This window comes from Rattus rattus, chromosome 7 (assembly GCF_011064425.1).
Source record: "Rattus rattus isolate New Zealand chromosome 7, Rrattus_CSIRO_v1, whole genome shotgun sequence".
Taxonomy (NCBI): Eukaryota; Metazoa; Chordata; class Mammalia; order Rodentia; family Muridae; genus Rattus; species Rattus rattus.
The window spans coordinates 83,740,416-83,762,327 of NC_046160.1; the positions used below are offsets into that span (position 1 = coordinate 83,740,416).

The window sequence follows — 21,912 nt, forward strand, 5'->3', positions numbered from 1 at the left end:
CCTATGGGTTGTGACCCCTTTGGGAACTGAATAGCTGTTTCACAGGGGTCACCTACAATCATTGGAAAACACGGATATGTACATTATGATTCACAACTGCAGCAAATGTACAGTTATGAAGTAGCAAGGAAAAGAGCTATGGTTGTGGGTCACCACACGTGAGGAGCTGTATTAAAGGGTCACAGTGTTAGTAAGGGTGAGAACCACTGGGTCAGAGAACTACAGACGAGCCTCTGGCAGTGCCCGTGATTGCCAGCACCCTGTTTTTCAAATTAATTTTTTAATGATTATTTGTGAGTTTTATACCATGTGCCCCAATCTCATTCATCTACCTGTCCCTGGCAACCAACCCCTAAACAAAATAAAAAACAAAAACAAAAAGATAAGAAAAAAAAGATCTCCTGATAGAAGCTGTATCATGTCACAGTGTGTGCCACAGTAGACCCTTTTGTCACCTCTTTAACTTGCAAATGTTCACTGCGATGAGTCATTGGTCTGGTTCTAGCTTCTATGACACCATCAATACTGGATCCTCCCTGGGACTCCTCCCTGATATCCTGTTGTTTCCCTTAGTCATGGAGATCCTGTCACTTTGGATCAGCAGGACCGGTCCTTTCACGAGCTCCAGCAGTTCATAGATGGCATAGATGTTGACTGACCTGAGCCAACTCAAAGCCCTGGATCTGGGCCTGGATGGTAGCTGAGGTGGTCTTCAACCAGCTCTCCTGCACTGCCCTGGCTAGCTTACCCGATGCCACATATAGCTGGCAAGGGGCAGGGCTAGCTCTCCTTATGCCCTTGGGGTAAGCCCACCTGCACCCACACCTCCAGAGCCTCCACTGTGCTGTCCAGTTAAGGTGTGGGCCTGCTCTCCCCAGTGTAGCAGCCATCGAGGGGCTGGACCTGCTCTCAGATCCCCAGGGCCAGCTCACTCAAGCCTTTGTCATCTGGGCCAGCGAACTCTAATTCTGTCCAGGTGAGGTGCAGGGCTCCTGCTCTCCCACGCAGCACCCTACTTTTAAACCACAGGTACCCGCATGCTTGCGCCTGTCTTTATTGAGTTCTCTCTAATGGACGTGTGGGAGAAAGGATTATAATGAACACACTGGAATCACCCGAGGGGCCACAGTGCGTTTAGAACCTAACCAGAGAGGCCGTGGAATGCAGAGGAAAGGATACATCTAGGAGGTGTTTCAGAATGCCAACGTGACCTAAAGAGTGCTGATACGTGCAGACGGCTAAGAACTTTAACTTCAGGGACTTTCGGCGGCGGCTGCTGCTGCTGCTTAGGAGAATGCTGATGGCAGAGGCTGCCCCTTGCGTTGGCCTTTCCTCAGTTGGTGTGTGGCCCCGGGGGTACATCATAAGAGCAAACATTTCCCCGTACCTGCTAGTCTACAGACCACTTACTTGTAGCATCTGGTATGCTAACCACACCGAGGTAAGGAGTAAGAGCTACCATGTGGCCATCTGCACACTGGGAAACAGGCTTGGGTAACACCATCAAGGTTTTCCTGTAGGCAGTGGGCCCCAAAGGCCCAGTACTATGCTATCTGGTATGAGAGCCCAGAAAAGAGAAAGTCACATTTTTCCACTGAGACAGAGAGAGAGGAAGGGAAGATCACAAGAGGAAAAACATGTTTGGAGATGCCCAGAGACTAAGAATGGGGGCCAGATAGGGAGGAGAAGGAGAAGCCGAGGATGAGGACATGCTGGGGATGGGGGGTGGGGACAGCTCTGCAATTGAGGTGTCAGCCAAGCTGCACCCAGTCCTGAGAAGTGTGAAGGCTGTGAAGAACAGGATATACTATATACCCCTCAACACCAGACCCTGAGGCCACCACCATGTCTAGGCCATGACCAGGGAGAATCCTTGGATTTAGCCCTATGCAGACCTGTGCTCTCAGGGAGCTACAGTGTTCGCTGTAGATACCTAGCATGGACCCAGGCCACAGAGCTACCAAGAAGATTACCTTGAGGGAGAGGGCAAGGCGGTCCCGGATGTAATTCTCTTCTGTTTTGGCCTTTTCAATCTCCTGCTCCAGCTCCACCCGCTGCTTGCCCACTTGCTGCAGGATCTGTTCCCTCTCTTGGCGGAGTTCATTCTTTAAGGCTGCTATGCGCTCCTTGTATTCTTCATCCAGTTTCCTGTGAGGAAGGACAACAGGAAAATCAATAGGCGGCCTGGAGATCCCTTGGAGGACAGGAGGCGACATTCCAAAACTGGAGACAGAGGGCACAGAGAAAATGCCTAAAGTGTCCTGCCTTCCTGGTGGCTGGGCTGCAGCTAGACCTCAGCTCTGTCCTCATGCTGCCTTGAGCAGAGGGCTGGGGATGGGGGAGGGGGAGGGACAGTTGTGGGGGAGGGGAATAAAGAGGAGAAGCTGGGGTTTGGAGCGATGGGGGCCACACCTGAGGTTGTACTCGTTCCTCCGTTCAATGGCCGCATGGTGATCGTCCACCTCAGAAGCCATTAGCGACTTCAGCTTTTCTGCTTTGTCCAAGTCCGACCGTAGTTTCTCTTTTTCTCTGACTACTTGGTCAACTCGTTCTCTAGAATTAGAAAGAGAGTGAGTTAGTAAGAAGCTGTTTCCAAGCAACCAGGAGACTCCCTCCCCTACACTCCCCCCCCCCAAAAAAAAACTCCTCATCTGGCTTGTTTCAGTACAAACACAAAACCACGACAACCAGAACCCTCCCCTAACAAAAAGGCTTTCCAAGGCCCCCTTCACATGCTGCAGCCAATCAGAGCCCCAGCTCATGTCCCTTCAGCTCAGGAGGGTAACTGTTTAACAGTTAGAAATGGAAGATGGCCACCCTGGCCTGTGGGTGGGAAAAGGTGCCTGGTGGTGGTGATAAGGGAGACAAGCTATAAAGGAAATGAACCAGGCAAAGCTTCTGCTCAACTTACAACAAATGCCGGATCTCAGCCTTGAAGCTGGCTAGAGCTGCCTGGTGAATGCCATTCTTGGTAACCAAGAGTTCATTCTCAAGAGCCAGCGTCAGCTCTGTCAGGTTGATGTTTCCATCCAGGCTGAAATCCAAAGCCTGGGAATGAGAACACGACGTAGAGTCAGAACAAATGACAGGCCCAGCTTCAGAAAGCAGAAAGCGAAGCCATGCTAGAGACCAGGCAGGTCCGCTCCATAGGAACAGCTTTTACCTAGAAACCTGCTTGGTTAAGGCAGTTGAGGCTGGCTGCTTGTGTCTTATGACATCCCATCTGACATTGTAAAGAAACGCCCACCAAAGAGGAGTTAAGAGTTAGCGAGGTTAAAAAACATGGAAATACTCAGCCATGGGCTTCTGCCTAAAGCAGGCAGGAAAAATTACCTCATTTCTGAGACCTCGCAAACATTAAGTCATCAAGGATAAATCAAAACAGTTTCAAAAGATCCACAGACACCCCCTTCCTAGGACTGCCATTCTAGCTGCCACACCTTCAGGATCTCCTGGCTGTTCTCAATGCCCTCCTCCTGCCAGGTGTCCAGGATCCTCTCCACCGATGCCTGGCCCATCCCATCATCCAAGCAGGAGAAGACCCGGAAGCCAATGGTACTCATCATTGCTGACGAGGTTGTGGTCCGCCGTCCACTCTCATCGAAAGACTGGAAGGAGAAAAGAGTCTTAAAGTAAACTGAGTTGGACCCCAGAAATGCAGCTAGATGCCTGTACAGTCCTGGCCACAGAGAGCAGAAGTTAACTTACACTGTTGGAGGGAGAAAGCCTTTGATCTCTGGTTCCCAGTGAGCCAAGCCTACAACCTTATCAGAAAGAACTGTTCTGGGAGACTCTTCGCCATAGATGAGATATTTACTTGACACCACGTTTCTTCTACCCCACACTGTCATCAAAAGGCATAATTAGCAGCCTTCATACTCTGTCATTTATGGCCAATTCTCAAACCATCCTTTCCTTTCAAACGGCTTAGTCTTTCACATGCTCTGAATACTTTTTTCTTCGTGACATTTTTCTTTAGACAACAGATGAATTCATTCAGAACTACTAACTGGGTTTTAAACACTGATTCTGAAGGAAAATGCTCTGTTGGTTCTTCTTTTCTAAGATAGGGTCTCGCCATGTAGCCCAGGCTAGCCTCCAACTTGTATTCTGTTCTCCCCTCTGCCCACTATGCTGGGGGTCATGGGTGTGTGCCACCACACCCGGCTCTGAACGCTGATCTCTTACCTGCATAGACAGATGCCGTTTTAGTTGTCTATAGGGAGTAGATGCTGATGGTGTAAGGGATTTCCCAGTCTTAAACAGACCATAGAAAAAGTCTTCCACACTCATTGTACCATCAGGGTTGAGGCTGAGAAACACCTCTTCCAGCATCTAAGAAAGAACGATCATGTGTTTTAAGCACACACAAATATCACATGCACAACACACTCTGGCCAACAGAAATTCATACCACTATTGACTCTAAAAGTCCAGACATAAAATTTTGTCTCTATTCTTATTAAAAAAAATTTTCCTCTCTAGAAATGGCGACCCCCCCTCCCCACTCAAACAAAATAAAACCCTATTTCTAACATCTCTGTAATGTTATACAGTTTAGCAATCAACTGTTGGGTTTGTTGTTGTTGCTGTTGTTGTTATTGTTGTTGTTGTTAGTTTGTTTCTTTTTTCTTTCATTCATTCTTCCAGGTCTGGCAGCCTTAAATGTCACAAGTGTTATTATTATAAATGTTTTTAAAATCACTTAAGCCATACAGCTTCTCACAACCATTAATAAGATGTTAGTTAAAATGTAGCAGTTCTTAAGTGTTAACTGGCTCATGCTGAAGTTTTCAAGTCGGCCTGTGTGATGATTAGTGTTAATTGATGGCTTGACATGATTTAGCATCACTTGAGAAACTGCCAGCAAGTCTGTGGAGGATTATCTTGATTGCACCGACTGAAATGGGAAGCTCTGTCCTTTGTGGCTGGGATCCTGGACCCTCCAAGTGGAGAAGGCGAGCTGGCCCACAACATGCGTTCATCATCACCTGAATATGAGTGTGATAACCTACTGATTCAAGTGCCTGCTGCCTTAACTTCCATAGGATGACGGGCTGTGCTTTCGATGGTGAAACAGATAAATCCATGCGGTCTGAATGAGAATAGCTACCACAGGATCATATATTTGCATGCCTGGTCAACAAAGGGAATGTTTAGGATGCGTTAGGAAGTGTGGCCTTGTGGGTGAAGGTGTGTCACTGGGAGTGAGCTCTAGGTTTCAAAAACTCACATCAGGCATAGACTTCCTCTTCCTCTGTCTGTCTCCGTCTCTTTCTCTGTCTGTCTCTTTCTCTCTGCCTTCTGCCCACAGATTAGGACATAAGCTCTTAGCTGCTGCTACAATCCTATGCCTGCCTGCCTGCCTGCCTGCCTGCCTGCCTGCCTGTCACCATGCTCCCTGCCACAATGATTGCAGACTCGCCCTCTAAAGCTCTAAACCAGCCTCCAATTAAATACGTTTATAAGTGGCCTTGGTCACAGTGCTCCGTTATGGCAACTGAACAGTGACTAAGATAAACCCTTTCTCCCTTAAGTTGCTTTTGTCAGAGCATTTTATTCCAGCCACAGGAAGCTCAAACAGCATGCTAACACAGCAAGTTTGGACTGGGGCGGATTGCAGTGATGTTCCTTGGAATATGCTCAAGTTATATTTTAGTGCGTTAGCCCAGGAAAGAGCAAGACTGGGTGAAAGTGATCTTGTGTGTGTGTGCAAAAGGAAAGTCTCAAGATGTAGAAAGGGGAGAGAGCTTGACTCTCCATTTTGCATGTCTGGCAGCCATCCCATAGTTTCCCTCACATAACAGGGAAGAGGGTGCTTGGACCACAGCCCACGTGGAGGCTTGTCAGAGAGATGGTATGTGCCTTAGTTCCGCAGGAATGGGGAAGGAAAAAGAGTAGTATGAATCACAGAAGCCACAGACAGGAGGAAAGGCGCAGACATCCCACTGAGACTCTTCCCTCTGTGTGATATTTACTGTGGAACAGGCCTCCGGGAACAGAACAGAAATCAAACAGAGACCTTACAGCTCACACTGCTGCGGTAGGTAGGCTAAGGAAGGGCCTGAGACCGCAGAGCTAACGAGCCCCCGCACGACGCCTGGGCCACTGAGAAGCAAGGAGACAGAAGACTGACAAATTGTATTTCGTGTGCTCTTTGCCAATTCGTAGGAAACATATGTCTTGTTTGGGAGAGGATCCTGAGGCAAGGAAATTTCTAGAGGTTGGAAATCTGGGGAAGAAATAGGTTCTGACAGAATCCTGTGACGGGTAGCATTTGGGACAAGATGCTGAGGTTGCCAAAAAGCCTTCAACTTTTCTGTCTCGTTCTCACCAACATTGGAGGAAGTGGCTTTCAGGACCATTCAATCAGAAATGTCCACAAAATCTAGACAAAGCAATAGATTATGTCCTTAGTGCTTGCCTGGCCTTTGCCAAATCAGTGTAGTTTCTATGTGGCCTGAACACTCAAACGCTTAGTAGACTCCTGCCAGTTATTTTAAGTCAGAGCTCTGGATGAGAAGTGTTGGGTAAAGGGATGTAAATTTAGAGAGGACTGGGTGGTCGGGACTGGGCTCAAGAGAATGCGGGTTACCGGAGCACTAAGGCACCCCACAGACCCACTTTAGGAACAAGGGCATTCTCATTCCCCACACTGGCCAGGTCTGTGGGCACTTCCTGGTGTGTAGGGTGTGGAACATGTATCAGAACAGAGTCCGGGAACCCCAGAGACCTGGGAGACCGAGGCATGGGGGCTTCGGACATCAGAAAGCAAGCGGTCGTCAGGGGGCAAATGGGGCTGAGAACAAAGCTAGCTCGGCACATTGTCGCCTGTGGTGTCCGGAGGAGACGACTGTGGCTCGCTACTACAAAATATTTAGGGAAAATTTCCAATGTCAAAGAGTGTACCTCAAAGTTCAGCTTTTAAAATACCGAACAAGCCAAACGAAGTCATCCTTGGGTTTGATGAGGCCTCCTGGGAGTTGGTCTGCTCACCCTGCCCTCTTACTTGTCTTCACTTAGACAAAGCGGGGTGTGGATGACTGCCAAAGAGAGCTCATTTAGTTCTCCCTCACAAAAATAGGGGGCAGCAGTGATCTCACAGGCTTCCTCTGCAAAAGGCTGACAGAGTTCAAACTGCTTTGGGGTGCAAAATTCCGGGATCCCAAGTCCTATGCTAATCATCAGCTCAGCCCCTCTGGGTTCAGACCTAAGGGGTGGAGGGCAGGGCATCTCCTCACTCCTCCTGGTGGGAGGGGTGGAAACACTAAGCAGGAGCACGATGAGTAAAGCCTTCCTAATTCTAGCAGCACAGGGGAAGAACTGAATGTGCCCCTTGTCTCCAGTTTTAGGAGCTCCCTGCAGAAGAGGAAGCCAGCTCTCTGCCAGTGGCTGCCATTTACATTCCAAAAAAATTGTTCTCAGATCAGGAACTCGTTTGTGCAACGTTTCTCGGTAAGACACAAAAAACAACCCTTTGTACTGTACTGGTTCAGAAATTAGGACAATTAATTTAATTTTATGATTCCATAGACACTGCTGAAAAATAAATGGGGCGCTGGGATACTCCAAAGGTCATCAGGGGGCTTATATAACGGTCATATCACATGAGAACAAAAAAGCAAAACTAAACTAAAAACCAAATTTTTCTGCAAGTCAGGCTACTTGGCAGGTTTTGGAGATCGGCCTGTTTCTTGGTTAGGAATGCGCTACCACTCTGTCCCGAGGAGGCAGCCACCGTGGTGTCACATATCATCATAATCAGGGATTCTGGAGCAGTGACTGTATTCCTAACCTCCAACTCCCCCTAATCTTGATTTGCAGCTTTCTGAAAGACACGTCTTAGAATTACAGGTTTTTCTGTATAGCCTCACGGCTACTCATAAACGAATCCTGAAGATCCTCTCTTGGTTCTTCAGAACGAAGAGGAAAGCAGAATCTTACCTCATAAACTCTCTGGGGCTTCAAATCTACCAAGCTCCCCAACCCTGTTCCCTCCTGGCTAGAATCTGGCTGCTCTACACAACCAAGGCTCTCCTCACAGCAGAAAGCAAACTTCAAACCACAGCTAGAGAGGCAGCCTGTGCACTACTCTCGTCTACCCAAGGGCCCAGGGAGAGCACTAGAACTTTCCAGAACTGAACATGCAGCAGCCTGACCTTCAAAGTTCCCGTCTAACTCAAGCCCAAGGCTCTCTTGATTCCTGTCTGTGTTCCCCCACAGTTTACTGTTTGGTTGATACTCTCACACAGGGTAGCAGAGAGCACAGTAGGTGACTTTATTATATATTCAGGAACTTCAGCCTCACAACATGACTTTCCCAAAGACAAAAATCTTGTAGAACATTTTTTTAGGGAAATAAAGAAGGCCGGGCCTCTAATAAGGAGGTCACAGTACGGCTCTTCCCTGCCTGGGGGCAGACAAAGCTCTTCTCATTATTCTCAAACACAGCGATGGGCTTACCGCTCCATCCACATTCTGCAATCCATACTGTTCGCAGATGGAAACCAGCTTCTTCCGGTTCAGGTGACCATCTCGAGTGATCCCCAGATCTTCACAAACCTCTTGCAGCTTCTCTTCTATCCAGTCTGGAGGAGGGCAAGACCCACCATGTGAAGCATTCAGGTCATCTGGGTTCCAAAACCTCAGCTGGCCTAAAATCAAAGCAAAAACTGTGTTATTCCCAAAGGAACGCACAGAGACAGTGCCTGCTGTAGATATGTACCCTTGGGAAATAATTCTTTCGGTTGTGTTTTATTCTTCTGCATGGATGAGTGTTTTACTTGCATGCATGTCTGTGTAGTACATACATCCAGTGATTATGGAGGTAACTAGAGTTATAGATGGTTGTAAGCTGACATGTGATACCGGAATCGAACCCGGGTCCTCTGGAAGAACATTTAGGACTCATAACTACTAAGTCATCTCTCCAGCCCCATAATAAACATTGCATGAGATAACTATAAATGTTGACCCCACTCTGATTTGGTACTGAAGTTCGAATGGAAATTGAAGGCAGTTTTTGCTCTGGGACAATCACCCAGGAGAAAGGAACACTATCTCATACACGTGAGGTCAGAGGCCTCCACTGAGGCTTCCGGAATGTTTCATTTCTGCTTTCTTTCTGGGCTAAGCGTTACAGCATCTTTTCCTGGGAAGGAAACCACCACAACGAGCCTCTAAAGTTCACCCGTTTTCCAAGTCAGAAACCCAGGACTCACTTGAAAGAAAAGGTTGCAATGGGGTTGGGGATTTAGCTCAGTGGTAGAGTGCTTGCCTAGCAAGCGCAAGGCCGTGGGTTCGGTCCCCAGCTCCGGAAAAAAAAAAAGAAAAGAAAAGGTTGCAAACTGCACGTCAGTTAGCGTCTGTAGATGTACGCTGAGTTCTGTTTAAGACAGGGTCTGACTACTACTTGAAACGCCAAGACTATTCATCCTGTATTAACCACCCTGCTTCTAAATCATCCTGTATTAACCATCCTGCTTCTAAACCGGCAGGGTAAATGTGAGCCCACGAAGTCATCGCTTAGATATGGGATAATTACGGTCATGATTTTATGTACCTGGGAGAACCACGGAAGACTGTAAGGGTCACTCAGTGTCATTCCTGATATTTATTGACAGAATTTAAACCCATTACTGTACTATTATTCCAGGCTGGAGAGCCAGAGAACACACTGTTTTAATTATACTTATCCACACTTCATCTGGGGTTAGGGAAGAAAGTGAGCTAAACCACAGTGCCATCTGGTGGCCACACGACTGTCGTGCTCTGCTTCGTAGTCTATAGATACTGGACACTTGCATGCTGGGGATGCTCACAAGTCCCTCTGGCAGCCTGCACTGCAGTCGTCTTCTCTAAGTGGACTGGTATATATTGGCTGCCATCTTTCCTATAATGTTAACAGCCAGGGTTTGAAGAGTGTGAGGTGTCACTTGGAAATGATTTTTTTTTTCTGTTGCTGTTGGTCCTAACGTTAGCACACGGCTTTCTTCTAATGCAAGGAGGAGGAGTAACGCAAGTGCACAGAGTGCCTTAGCCATAGCAGCCAGGGCTTTCCCTCCTCAGCAGTCCCCCCAACCCACCGCTTTCTCTTACCTTCCGCTTCATACTCCTCACTGCGTTGTGTCTTCCAGTGCTAGAGAAAGCAAGAGACAATTAGTGCACATCTGAACCCAGCCTCTAGACCAGATTGCTCTCTAGCTCTCAAGTCACCACGTGGGTTAGTCACATGACTTTAGCCTTGGAGTCAGTACTGGCTCTTTCAGTTACCACCTATCGAGAGGTTGAAACCTCTTGAAATAGACTGGTCTTTGGTCCGCAGCACCAAGTACTGTCTTTGCATGGCACTAGGGATCTGCCTTGTCTTTTTTTAAGGTTATTTATTCAACAGAACTTCTTGCAACCCATTAAACCAGCCTAAAAGGAATATGCAGAGTTCACCAACCAGCAAATGTGCATCCGAATTTATAAATTTGCTCTCCAGTGGGTGCGTACGGAGTGATCACCTTCGTGCTATATCTTGGGAACACACAGAAGAGCAGAACACACTCATTTCTTGTCAGACAAAGTACATATATGGAAGAAGGGGCAGAAAGAGTGTAAGGACCAGAGGAGCAGGGAGTTTACTGTGAGATTGTGTCTTCTAGTAACGTCAGAAGCTACACTCATGAAGTCTCACCAACATGACCACTTAAACACGAGCTGCACACAGAGGACACTAATGAACATGCCTCAACCCTGCACAAAGGATTACAGGCACCTAGGGAAAGCTGAGAGCAGAAGAGACTGTCTTCCCTAGGGAAGAGCACACCAAGCGACTACTCAATACCAAATGCTCAGGCCTGAAAACACACACGAGTAACACACACACACACACACACACACAGATATTCCTACATAAACCTTCCCAGTCTTTATAATATCTACGTATATACATCAAGGTATGCATGTACTAATAATTAATGAAAAAAGAGGGCCACAAATTTGAAAAAGAGCAAGGAAGGGTATATGGGAGGACTTGGATCAAGAAAGGAGAAGGGAGAAATGTAATTATATTATAATCTCAATAAAGTTCCCATACTACGAGGGGGCCAGAACAGAGGAAGTAAGACAGAACGGTGACTGAGAAGAAGACATCAGGCTGGGAAGGTGAAGGATGATGTCCTAACAGCAGCAATGGATAAACTGAGTCCTGAGGGTCATCTGAATTATGGACAGAAAAGAGAACAGGAGTCCTTAATAACTACTGAACTTAAGAACGGGTCGGGCGCACCTACTGATGAGAGCAAATACAGATGCAGTCTGCACAGTTAAGACTAGAAAGCTGAATTCAGCACACTGTGCCGGTAGAAAGTTACACTGACCCTAGTGGGATTTATTTAAACTAGATCCCTTAGCATGGTGTTCTGAGTGAGGATGATCCTCTAAGGTCAGAGCACCTCCCCTTCATCACAAGTCAGGAACGAACCCAGCCCTGGTTCCACTGGCCAATTCTGTATCAATCTTCCTTGGACCGGTTACAACATGTAGCTTTGGTTCTCTTGCAAAAGGCTTAGACCTCTCAAGCAAACTACCTGTTGCTCCTGTCCCACGGGGAGGACCCACAGCAATAGAGGAAGTCCGGTGGAGAAGTCAGGACTCACTTAATAAACACACGACTCTAGTCCACAGGTGTGGTGGCACCCAGGAGGCAGGAGGAAGGGGACTAGGAGTTTCGGGTCAGCCTGGACTTCATAATAGCCATGGCTAGGCTGGATTATTTGAGAACAGTGAGGGGCAAGCAAGAGCAAAGCATGACAGACAGAAATGAAGCCCAGGTCATTGTACATAGCCTCTAAATAAGAAAATACTAAAAGGGGAAGAAATACGAGTGTGTTTGTGTGTGTGTGATTTTATGACTAAAATTGCCTCTTATACCAAGTAACCAGCCCATTTACTGGGATAGATAACAGTATGATGCTAGTTGACTTCTTAGACTCCTGAAATAAACACAGCAGGAAGACAGGCCTAATTAACTCCAGTCTGCAGAGCCTGCAAAAATGGTTACAACAGACATTGTCTTTCGGTGGTCTAACATGACATGATGTAACGTGCTTTCAGGCTACCTCAGCGGGTCTCCTCCATTCCCCACACTCACTCATTGCGTTAGGTACCTGACAGGAGCTACTGAAGAATGAAAGGGGTTGTTTCAATTTACAGTTCTCGGGGACACTGTCCATCACAGAAGGGAGAGTATGATACAGGAGCAGGAGACAGCTAGGCACACTGTGTCCCCAGTTAGGAAGCAGAGAGCAAAGGATACTTACTTCCATTCATGCTGGTCACCTTTTCTCTCAGTCTAGGTCTTTAGCTCATGAGATGGTACTGCCCACAGTTTACATGGCTCTCCTCACTTTACTTGACCTAATCTAGATAATCCCTCACTGGCAATGCTGTCTTAGTTATGGTTTTACTGCTGTGAACAGACGCCATGACCAAGGCAACTCTTATAAAGGACAACATTTAATTGGGGCTGGCTTACAGGTTCAGAAATTCAGTCCATTATCATCAAGGCAAAACATGGCAGCCTCCAGGCAGGCATGCTGCAGGCAGAGCTGAGAGTTCTACGTCTTCGTCTGAAGGCTGCTAGTGGAAGACTGACTTCCAGGCAGCTAGAATGTGGGTCTTAAAGCCCGCACCCACAGCGACACACTTCCTCTGACAAGGACACACCTCCAAATAGTGCTACTCCCTGGACCAAGCATATACAAACCATGACACATGCCCAGAGGCTTGCCTCCAAGTGAATCTAGAGTCCATCAAGTTGACAGTATTAACCGTCACATTCATGGCAGTCAAGCCATCTCTTCAATGAAAGACAAGTGTCTACTAAGACTCATGCTCCTTAGTCCACAGGGACCCCAAGATGTCATGGACTCAGCTAAGCTGAAACGTCCAAGTGAAATCCCCACACAGACTATGCTGAACTGGAGATGGTCGAAGGTCACGTCTCAGGATGGCTAAGCTAACTGAAAGTGCCCAGCACAGAGGCTGGGAAGGACTGACCCACCCCACCGGGCCCCGGTGATTTCTCCATGTTTCCTTGAGGTTATAATTCTTCACTTGTCCTGCATTTCTAGATAAAGATGGTGCTCTAAGCTTCGAGATGCGGGGCCAGGTGAAGCAGAGGGGAGCGGCCATCAACAGTCCTCCACGGATCGCCTCAATTACTGTTTCTGATCAGAATTAAACTGCTATTCTATGTAAGACTTTAAACCCATAGAGGCCCACTGATGAGAGAGAGCATCCTGGCTACCAACAGACTGAGTCAAATGCTCACCCTACTTGGGCATCTGAAACCATGCAAATGCATTATTCAGCATCTCAGTACCCTCAGATTAAACCCACCAAATCGACCTATAACATATTAAATGGAGTTTATGATCTCAGGACCACTAGTCCAAATGAAACTATCAAACAGGAGTTGTGCTTGACTTTTTAAACCATAAACACCAATGGCAAAAGGGCTCACACCATAAAGAGCCTCAGCAGGGGCACAGCATCTTGGAACAAAGCAAAACTTAGGACTTGGCCAGAGTTCCTAAGGGGGCGGGGTTGGGTATGCGTGGCTTCTCCTGTTGGCTCGTTAGAACAGTGAGCAAAGCCTTGGAAAACCGCAGATGCTCTCACGTAGTTCCCAGGGTGCCATAGCCTTCACTGTCCATCGCTGCCCACCACCAGTCACTTCTTTCTCCATCCCTCACCCCTGCCTAATGGTCCAGCAGGAAGCTACTGCCCAGGTTGGGAGCTGGGCTGCCTGGTACTGAGTCCCCACTTAGTGATGGGGTTAACTATATAATTGTTAGACCTCTTGGCCTTAGTTTATCTGTAAAATGGGAATAACGTAGTACAAATTTACTGAGGGAATAGCAAAGTGTTTAGCACTGTGCCCGGCACATGCACACTATAAGGTCCCGCTATTTTTGTATTGCACGTGTGTAAGCAATGGATATGAAACTTGTATTTGTGGAACTCTTTTCACCTCTGTATTCAAAATTAAACCTTTCATTTGGGTATGCCTTTGCATGTTTTTTAAAAGGGAATTTTTGAAAATTATATGTTCACGTATATCAGTGTTAGAAATTAACACATGAGGTTGGAAGTGTCAGATCTCCTGGGGTTAGAGCTGCAGGCAGTGGTGAGCAGCCGGACATGGATGCTAGGAACTGATCTGACAGCGGGGTAGGGGGTGTCCTATGCAAGAACAGTTCTCTAACCACTGAGGTCCAGCAGGGTGCACACCATACAGATGGCAGCTCACCACAGTACTGTTCAACACCACACAAGGTCACAGGAACTAAAACCCGTGGGCTCGTAATCTTCATTACTGAACTGTTGTTACTGACCTATCTAAGTATTTAAATTATGGCTCCCACCAAGGCTACAGTCTGAAGCAGGCCTGTGCATGTGCGACTGACAGCAATGTCCGTGGGTATTGTTTTTATAATGAAAATGGCTTTATATATCAAAATAAGAAATTTACCCTTCAATTCAATAATTTTACTTGCTATCTAAAGGCAATAAAAAGAAGAGAGAAGAGGTAGGGAAGAACTGGGGAGGGGGTGACGGGGAGGAGGGATGTAAAGTGAATGAAGAAGAGAGAGAGAGAGAGAGGGAGAGAGAGGGGGGAGGGAGAGAGAGAGCGAGAGCGAGAGAGAGTGCACACCATGTGCACAAATATGTATGCAGTGGCGTGTTTATAACGATAAAGTGTTTAGAACACTTAAATATTAAACAATGGGGCGTAAAGCACAATGGGGCACACAACATAATGTAGTCATTAAAAGTAACTTAAAACCCATGCAGGACCATGGAAAATCATTTAATAAATGTTAAACAAAAGAGCATAACAAAAATGTGATCCGCGCTGTGATTGTTGCTGGCAACAAATATTTATACAGTCAGACAAAGACCGGGAGGAAACAGATAATAAATAAGGCATGTTTTACCTGAGGGTCTATAAGAGAACGTTCTTTTATTCCCTCCACTTCTGCAGGATGAGTGGACACAACTCTCACTGTTCCTTTTACCCTCGCGTCCTCGCTAACTTGACTGTAATGTCTCGGGGTCTCGGGTCTCTCCCTTTGGTAAGTTACCTTCTGCAACAAACTGGGTGCAGGCTGGGAGGGAAGCCAACGCTGCTTAGACAGGCAAATGCTACTGATTCCTCCGGAGCTCAGCAGAGCATGGGATGACCAGAGACCCTCAGTTAAGACCCGCCCTGGGGGCCAAACCACCCCAAAGAGCAGTCCCTAAGAGTCCAAGGCTGGGCCTGCTGTGGCACAGGGCTGGCGCTCACAGCACCTCTGATCATTTTCATAAAATTGGTCACACAAGTCTCGCCTTGAGATCACCAATATTCTGTCATGAAGGGGGGTGGCTCATAAGACCCCATCCTTCCCTGAGACCTTCTCAGGGAAGTTAATGGTTATTCTGGGTGGTGAAGACACTTTCTTCCATGGTATAGTCAGCCACTGGTCAGTTGTCTATTCTCCAGTGAGGAACTCCTCTATACAACCCGAATTAAGAAGAAGAGAGGGGTAGTTAGGAATAGAAAGGGGACCAGCAGTGAATAAAATAAAAACACAGCGTATGTATGTACGCAAATGTCTGAATGAAACCCATTATCGTGTACAAAACGCACTGGTAAATAATTAAACAGTAGTCTAAAACAGCCACGGCTTTGAAACCTCAAGCATCAATTAGCAGGAATGGTTTTTCCTAACCTCAAAATAACGGGTGGGCAGGGGCAGGGATAACAAGCAGAGCTGAACTCTGGGGTGACAGTCTCCCTGGCACTCTCTCCTGATTTTTGGTAAACTCTGATGGAGCTGGGGTCATCCTGGGGAAAGCAACAAGGTCAGCCCAACTGCTCCACCTCATCACCTCTGCTGGAGACTCCTCACCCTACCATGACAGGAACACTGCCTCTCCCTAGTCTAAGGGAAGGGCCTGTCCCTTTAAGAGGGAGAGAAGCCCATAAAAGCTGAATGTTTGTTATTAAATTGCAATTTTGGAGGGGTGGGATGGGCAAGGGAAGATTCAATTCATTCACACTTCATTTATTTTCATTCCTGCCGCCTGGAGTCAGTGAGTCCAATTAAAGAGACGGGGGAGGGGCGGTTTAGGAGGTCGGGGATTAGGTCATTCAGCTACCGCAACAGCACCAATAAAAGGGTGCATCCTTGTGGAACAGGGTCCTTTAATTGCAGATGGTAACAATGCAGAAGTGAGAGCAGGCCGGTGGCCTCTAGACACAGGCTCATCCAGAGCCCTGGATGGGGTAATCAGGAAAGTCTCTGAGGGGCAGGAGCAGGGAGACGCCAAGGCAGGGATGCTGTCAGGGTGCAGGGTTCACCAGAAGACACCAGGGGCCCTCTGAGTGGGTGGGTGCACGCAAACACTTTGTGAAGGGGCTGCTGTAGGCTTGTTTGAGCATCTTTCCGTACACTCCGGACACGGGAAGCAAAGCCATAGAGAGGATAAAAAGTGAGCAGACTGTGTCCTCCATTCAGCTCAGGAAGTGACCTCACTACAAAGTGGGAACAGCACACCACCCTGTGAGGGGGACACAGAGGTGTGAATGTGTCTCAGAGATGTCTAATCATGGTTGCTGCTTCTTCCTGAATAACGATTTGGCCAGGAACTCATGGGCACCATGGTCCAATCACTTCGCTTCTGCGTGCCTCAGTTTCCTTGCGGTAAGTCATAGCAGCTGTGTAGGCATGTTTCTTACCCGCAAACATTGGTCAGTACCAAGCACTAAGTGCTCCCTGGGAGGTCCCTGCTTTTAACTACATGAAGTAGCTGTTAATTCTCTCTGCTGCTTGGATGCTCAAGGCAGGAGGGAGACAGAAAAAAACAGCAGAGTCCAATGTCAGCGTTAGGACTAACCTGGAAGAGACTAACAGCTATGGCTCAGACTGGCTTGATTGACTCACTTCATACTGTATACACCTAACAAAATATTCTCCCGATATAAACCACCTTCCTGACTATAAAAATACAATTGTTGCCAATTGTTGCCAATTACGCCTTAAGACTGTGTTGGGGGCAGGGAAGGACAGGTGTAGTACATTAATTGTGATGGAGCAATCAACTGGGAATCAATGTAGGGTGAGCTTCTCCTCTGGGACCTTCCACTCCACAGAGGCCCCTGGATGGTATATCTGGCAAGGGTCACCCCGTGATTCCTTTCCTTACAGGGCAGACACAGAAGGGGTCAGAGGTTGCTTGGCCCCCAAATGGCCCTCACCCTTCTCAGTTAGACAAAGGATGTCCTTGCACTCATCCCAAGGGCCACACATCTTAATGTCACCCTGGCCATTGTAGCCAGCCTGATTGCTTTACAGCTGGCTGAGGTACCCTGCACACATCAGCCACACAGGCCGCCTCAGTGTCAGGAATGCTTTCTTTGGAGAGACACCTGCTTTGGGAGACTACAGAGCAGATGGCCAGGGTCTCTTGGATCTCAGCTTCTAGCCCCAAAGTACAGCCAGCGTCTACAGTCTCCACAGCCTCCGCAGCGACTGCATGGCCCCAGCCTACAATAGGTCAGCCACTGCCTCCACTAGCCATCTGCTCAAGCTAAGACCTTTGCGCCCTACAGAATGTATGGCTAATTAAATGATTATGGGCATCCACGAGGCTATTCGACCGAGACAGAGGTTGCCGAGCTGATCTCTGCAGCCTGGGAGACCGCAGCACACTAATTTTGAAAAGGGAAGGCCTTGTAAGCCCAGAGGAAGAGCAACACAGTTTCCTAGATTGACAAAGCTCCTTTAAAAGGGGGAATGTATTTAGCAAAGCATGGGCTGTCTCTGAAGAGAACCAGGAATCTGTTTAGGTAGCGTGCGTATGATTCAAAGCACAGCACCCGCAGTGTGTTTGGTTAGTCTTACATGCTTAGAAAGCTGCACTCTGGGCTGGATATGGGAAGCTGAATGTGCCAGGATCTGGTCTGCTTTTGTTTCTCCCGAGACATACTTCCTGGGACTCAGGGGAGGCTAAGGCACGGAGAGTCTGACAGCCCCAGCTTCCAGTCTCTCCGTTTTGAACTCAGGGAGGAGCTACTGGAATGGAATGCAAATTGGTGTCTTCATCTCTAAAGGCAATTACATGCTGCAAGTTAAGAGCAGGGATAACGGGAATTAATGTATGGTTTTAAAATGCACGCACAATCACATGGGTCCTAGCGCACTGCCAGAAAGCCTTCAAGTGCTGCCGATGCAAAGATACGCTCAGTGTAAGCCTCTTCCCTTGGTAAGGCTGGGCGTGGCTGGATTCTAAAGTCCTGAAAGGGGGAGAGTCTCCCCACCCCTCTTGGAGGCACTTTAGATTAAACCTAAACACAGACAAACACTACCCCCGAGACAGGGTCTCATTAAGTGGAACGGGCAGTTTTTATACTTCTAGTCACGTCAGTTGCTGAATGGGTAGTAAGCGCCTTATCTATGACGATACTTAGCAGTGTGGTTGGAAAGGGTTTCAATCATCATTGGAATATGGTCATCGTTAGCTCGATTTTGATTGGCTGTGTGGCTTAAGTTCCCAGCTAAAAGTGAGTTATCAGAAATTACTCATCTAGAAGGCTGTGAAGTAGAGATAAGAGCCTTTTAATGATTTATCTATTTTTATTTCCCGTGAATTGGTGTTTTAGTTGAATGTGTGCTGTGTGAGGGTGTCAGATCCCCTAGAACTGGAGTTACAGACAGTTGTGAGCTGCCATGTGGATGCGAGGAATTGAATGCAGGCCCATCTGAAGGAGTAGCCAGTGTTCATAACCACTGACCCATCTCGCCAGCCCCTAGAGATGGACTTTAAGGGACAACGCCTTGGTGTAATTCAGGAAGACTAACCAGGACACCGAAGTCTGCAAGCCTTGTAAGAACAAGAATCATCTTGTTAGCTTTGAAGAGGATTCCGAGGTCAAAGGATCTACGCTCCCGTGCTGGAGTAGCCATGTCATTTACAAAGACTGACGACACAGGAAGGGGTGGTGGAAAACCATTAACAAAAGCATCTGTCCTGAGGATATCATCCCTCAGTGAGGGGAAAGATGGACAAAGAATATGAAAGGGATAACAAAAAGTAATGTGTGTATTTCAAGGTCGGGGTAGAGCTTCTGTTGCTTAAAAAAAAAAAAAAAAAAAAAAAGGTGTGTGAGCCACAATTAAACATTAGCCCACACCAAGTCATGCCTATATGAAAATACCATAAGGGAAGGTCAATCTCAGACGTTTCAAAGCAGTTCGAATTGATATGGGCAGCAATTTCAGTTGTTTGAGGGTTTTGTTTTGTTTTGCAGGGGGACAGGGCTAACCGAGTACCAACCTGGCCGCTCACCTGCCCAGACCCCACTGAGCATCCTTGAGCCAATGTGCCTGTCAGATTTAACTTTTCTCGGGTTCTCACTCAACTACGACGTGGGAGCCAATGGTTTTGACTTACATTATGATTGTCTACGGTTGAAGAAATAATTGTTGAAATCCCCTTGCTCTTGATAAGGATCTTATGGACCCAATTTATTCCCCGTAGAGGGAAACAGTTAACAAGCCGTGCCCTGTTCTTCAACTAGGCCAGAAAGCAAAGTGGCACTGCCCCAATTGTATTAATTACACAGTCTTTTCTACCAAGCCCAAAGAACAGAGAATAAAATTAAAATGTGTGGGTTTCTTTCCCCTGCTAGCTACCTGTGGCGAAACATGGGCCGGAAGCCCAACGTTCTTTCAGTAGCTATTCATCAGAGGGGATAAAAATGTGCTCTTAAAATCCTCGAGTCTCACTTCTGTTTTTCACCGAAGTAGAGAGCAGTGTCAACCCCAACCCCCTCGTTAGTCACACCTTAGGCTGCGACCAAGAATGTGCCCTTTGTTGGCCCCGATTCACTCAAGAGTAGAATGTCCTCCTGAATTGACTTGGGTGAAAATGATCCCATGAAAAAGAAAAATCACCATCCCTTTCAATCTCGACGAGAGGAGAGGTCAGACTCCCAAGGGATCCAAACGCCAGATAAACACGCACAATCCGAGGCCAGGCACATCACGGCTGCTGGTGGGCTCTACCTGGCTTTCGAATTAGCGCCTTGTGCGTCCTGCTTTCCCGATGAAGTTTTGAAGGACTTACACAGCACTGTGTCTCACAGAGGTCTTTCCTTGCCTTGTAAACTGTACTTGGTAGGGGAGACACGCTTAATAGCTAGGTTAGACATTTTCATTTCAGCAGAAAGACTCAAATTGTCTGATAAAAGTTCAAGGGAGGGGGAAGGGCTAGAGATGATGAAAATGTTTACAGGTTCTTTGGCCTTGAACACAGGCAAACAGAAACAAAAGCCAAGCATGACCAAAGTTTTAGCAAAGTTTATTTTTGTTGTTGTTGTTGTTGTTGTTGTTATTATTATTATTATTATTATTATTATTATTATTATTATTTCATGTGTACTGGTGTTTTGCCTACATGTATGTCTATGCAAGGGTGTCCCAGATCACAGTCGCGAGCTACCATGTGGATACTGGGAATTGAACCTGGGTCCTCTGGAAGAGCAGCTAGTTCTTTTAACGCCAAGCCATCTCTCCAGTCCCAATATAGTTTATGTTCATACACTCTGTACAGGAGGAAGGTGAGTAGCTATGACCTGTGACCCTCACCTACGGCTCATGACATAGACACGCACTGCAAACAGCGGCTACCTGAGCTTCCAAATTGCTGGTGCCTAATGAAGCCTGAAGCGTCACCCAGGGCTTATATTAAATATAAATTTAGATGCTTCACAGCAATCTCTACAATAGCCTTGCTCACACTTGTCTACCTTTGTGGCCTTTCCCATGAATGTGAGCAAAAGGGTAAAGTTACAGGTAGATGGCAGAGAATCACTGTTGAGAATTGTCAGTAGTTTAGATGGTGCTTATGGGAGAAGAAGGGCTTCATATCAAAAAAAAGACACTGGGAGCCTGGAAATGACAGCCTTCCTGCAGAAGTGGGAGGCTACAGCAACCTCCCCTTTGATTGGAGAACCCCAGAGGGGAGAGATGGATTCTTACTTTACCTTTTCAGATACAGCTTGCTCATTTGTCCGGAGAGGGCGAGTTCCTAATGGGGACAGCTTTGATGGGTGAGTGGGACACTGTTCCATCCTGCTGGTAACCCACGCCACCACAGGACCTCAGGAAAATCATGATTTGACTCAACCTGGAGCTAAAATTAGTTTCCCATTAGGGAACACAGCCAGACCACCCTCTGCTCAACTCCTGATAACAGGTTCTGATGTTTTTATTGTCTCTGTCAAGAAACTCTGAAGCCACTTTGGGGAAGGAAAAAGCAGACGTGTTGAAAGCAGAAGAAATAGCAGACCTAGAAAGCTGGCTAAGTGTCCCTAATCTTGCAGACCTAAGAAGTCTGTCTCCAGCCCCCTCCATCCCTTTTCTTCCATATTGTTGGGTAACCCCATGATGAAGTACGATCCCAGAGAATAGATTCTCAACACCTCCAAAGACATGAATAGCAGATTCTCGGGTGACAAGAAAGGAGACAGAAGTCATGCAGCAGCAGAGAACAGAGCCCCTGACAGATTTAAGATCTGGACTCCCTAGTCAGGCAGGGAAAAGTTCCTCCTCCAATTAGGAAGATACCCTCACCTTCTCACCCTCAGAGGCACGACAGCTTCTGTAGAAAGGATGAGGATTCCAACCAGCCTCTGACAAGTAGCTGAGGCAGAAACTGACAGCAAACAGAGACACTGTGTGGCCACAAGACTGACACGCTCCTAAAACCACACCACAGGGGCACCTGCCCAGGTGAAGGCAAGACCTTGGGCAGGGTCACAGTTGTCCAGGAACACCCAAAATTTGAAGAGAAAAGCTGCTTTGAAAAATG

The 21,912-nt window shown here is 47.2% G+C and overlaps 1 protein-coding gene across 8 annotated transcripts in view; it reads right to left on the reverse strand.

Annotated features, from left to right (window-relative positions):
• Window positions 1-21,912, reverse strand: part of Nin (ninein) — a 101,108-nt gene that overhangs the window by 40,927 nt on the left and 38,269 nt on the right. For all 8 annotated transcript variants that reach the window (XM_032907876.1, XM_032907878.1, XM_032907880.1 and 5 more), the window contains 7 exons: window positions 10,099-10,138; window positions 8,464-8,654; window positions 4,189-4,335; window positions 3,441-3,608; window positions 2,912-3,048; window positions 2,413-2,553; window positions 1,974-2,148 (listed from right to left, as the gene is read on the reverse strand). In XM_032907876.1, the coding sequence (XP_032763767.1) occupies window positions 1,974-2,148; window positions 2,413-2,553; window positions 2,912-3,048; window positions 3,441-3,608; window positions 4,189-4,335; window positions 8,464-8,654; window positions 10,099-10,138 (999 nt within the window). The remainder of the gene's footprint in view (window positions 1-1,973; window positions 2,149-2,412; window positions 2,554-2,911; window positions 3,049-3,440; window positions 3,609-4,188; window positions 4,336-8,463; window positions 8,655-10,098; window positions 10,139-21,912) is intronic.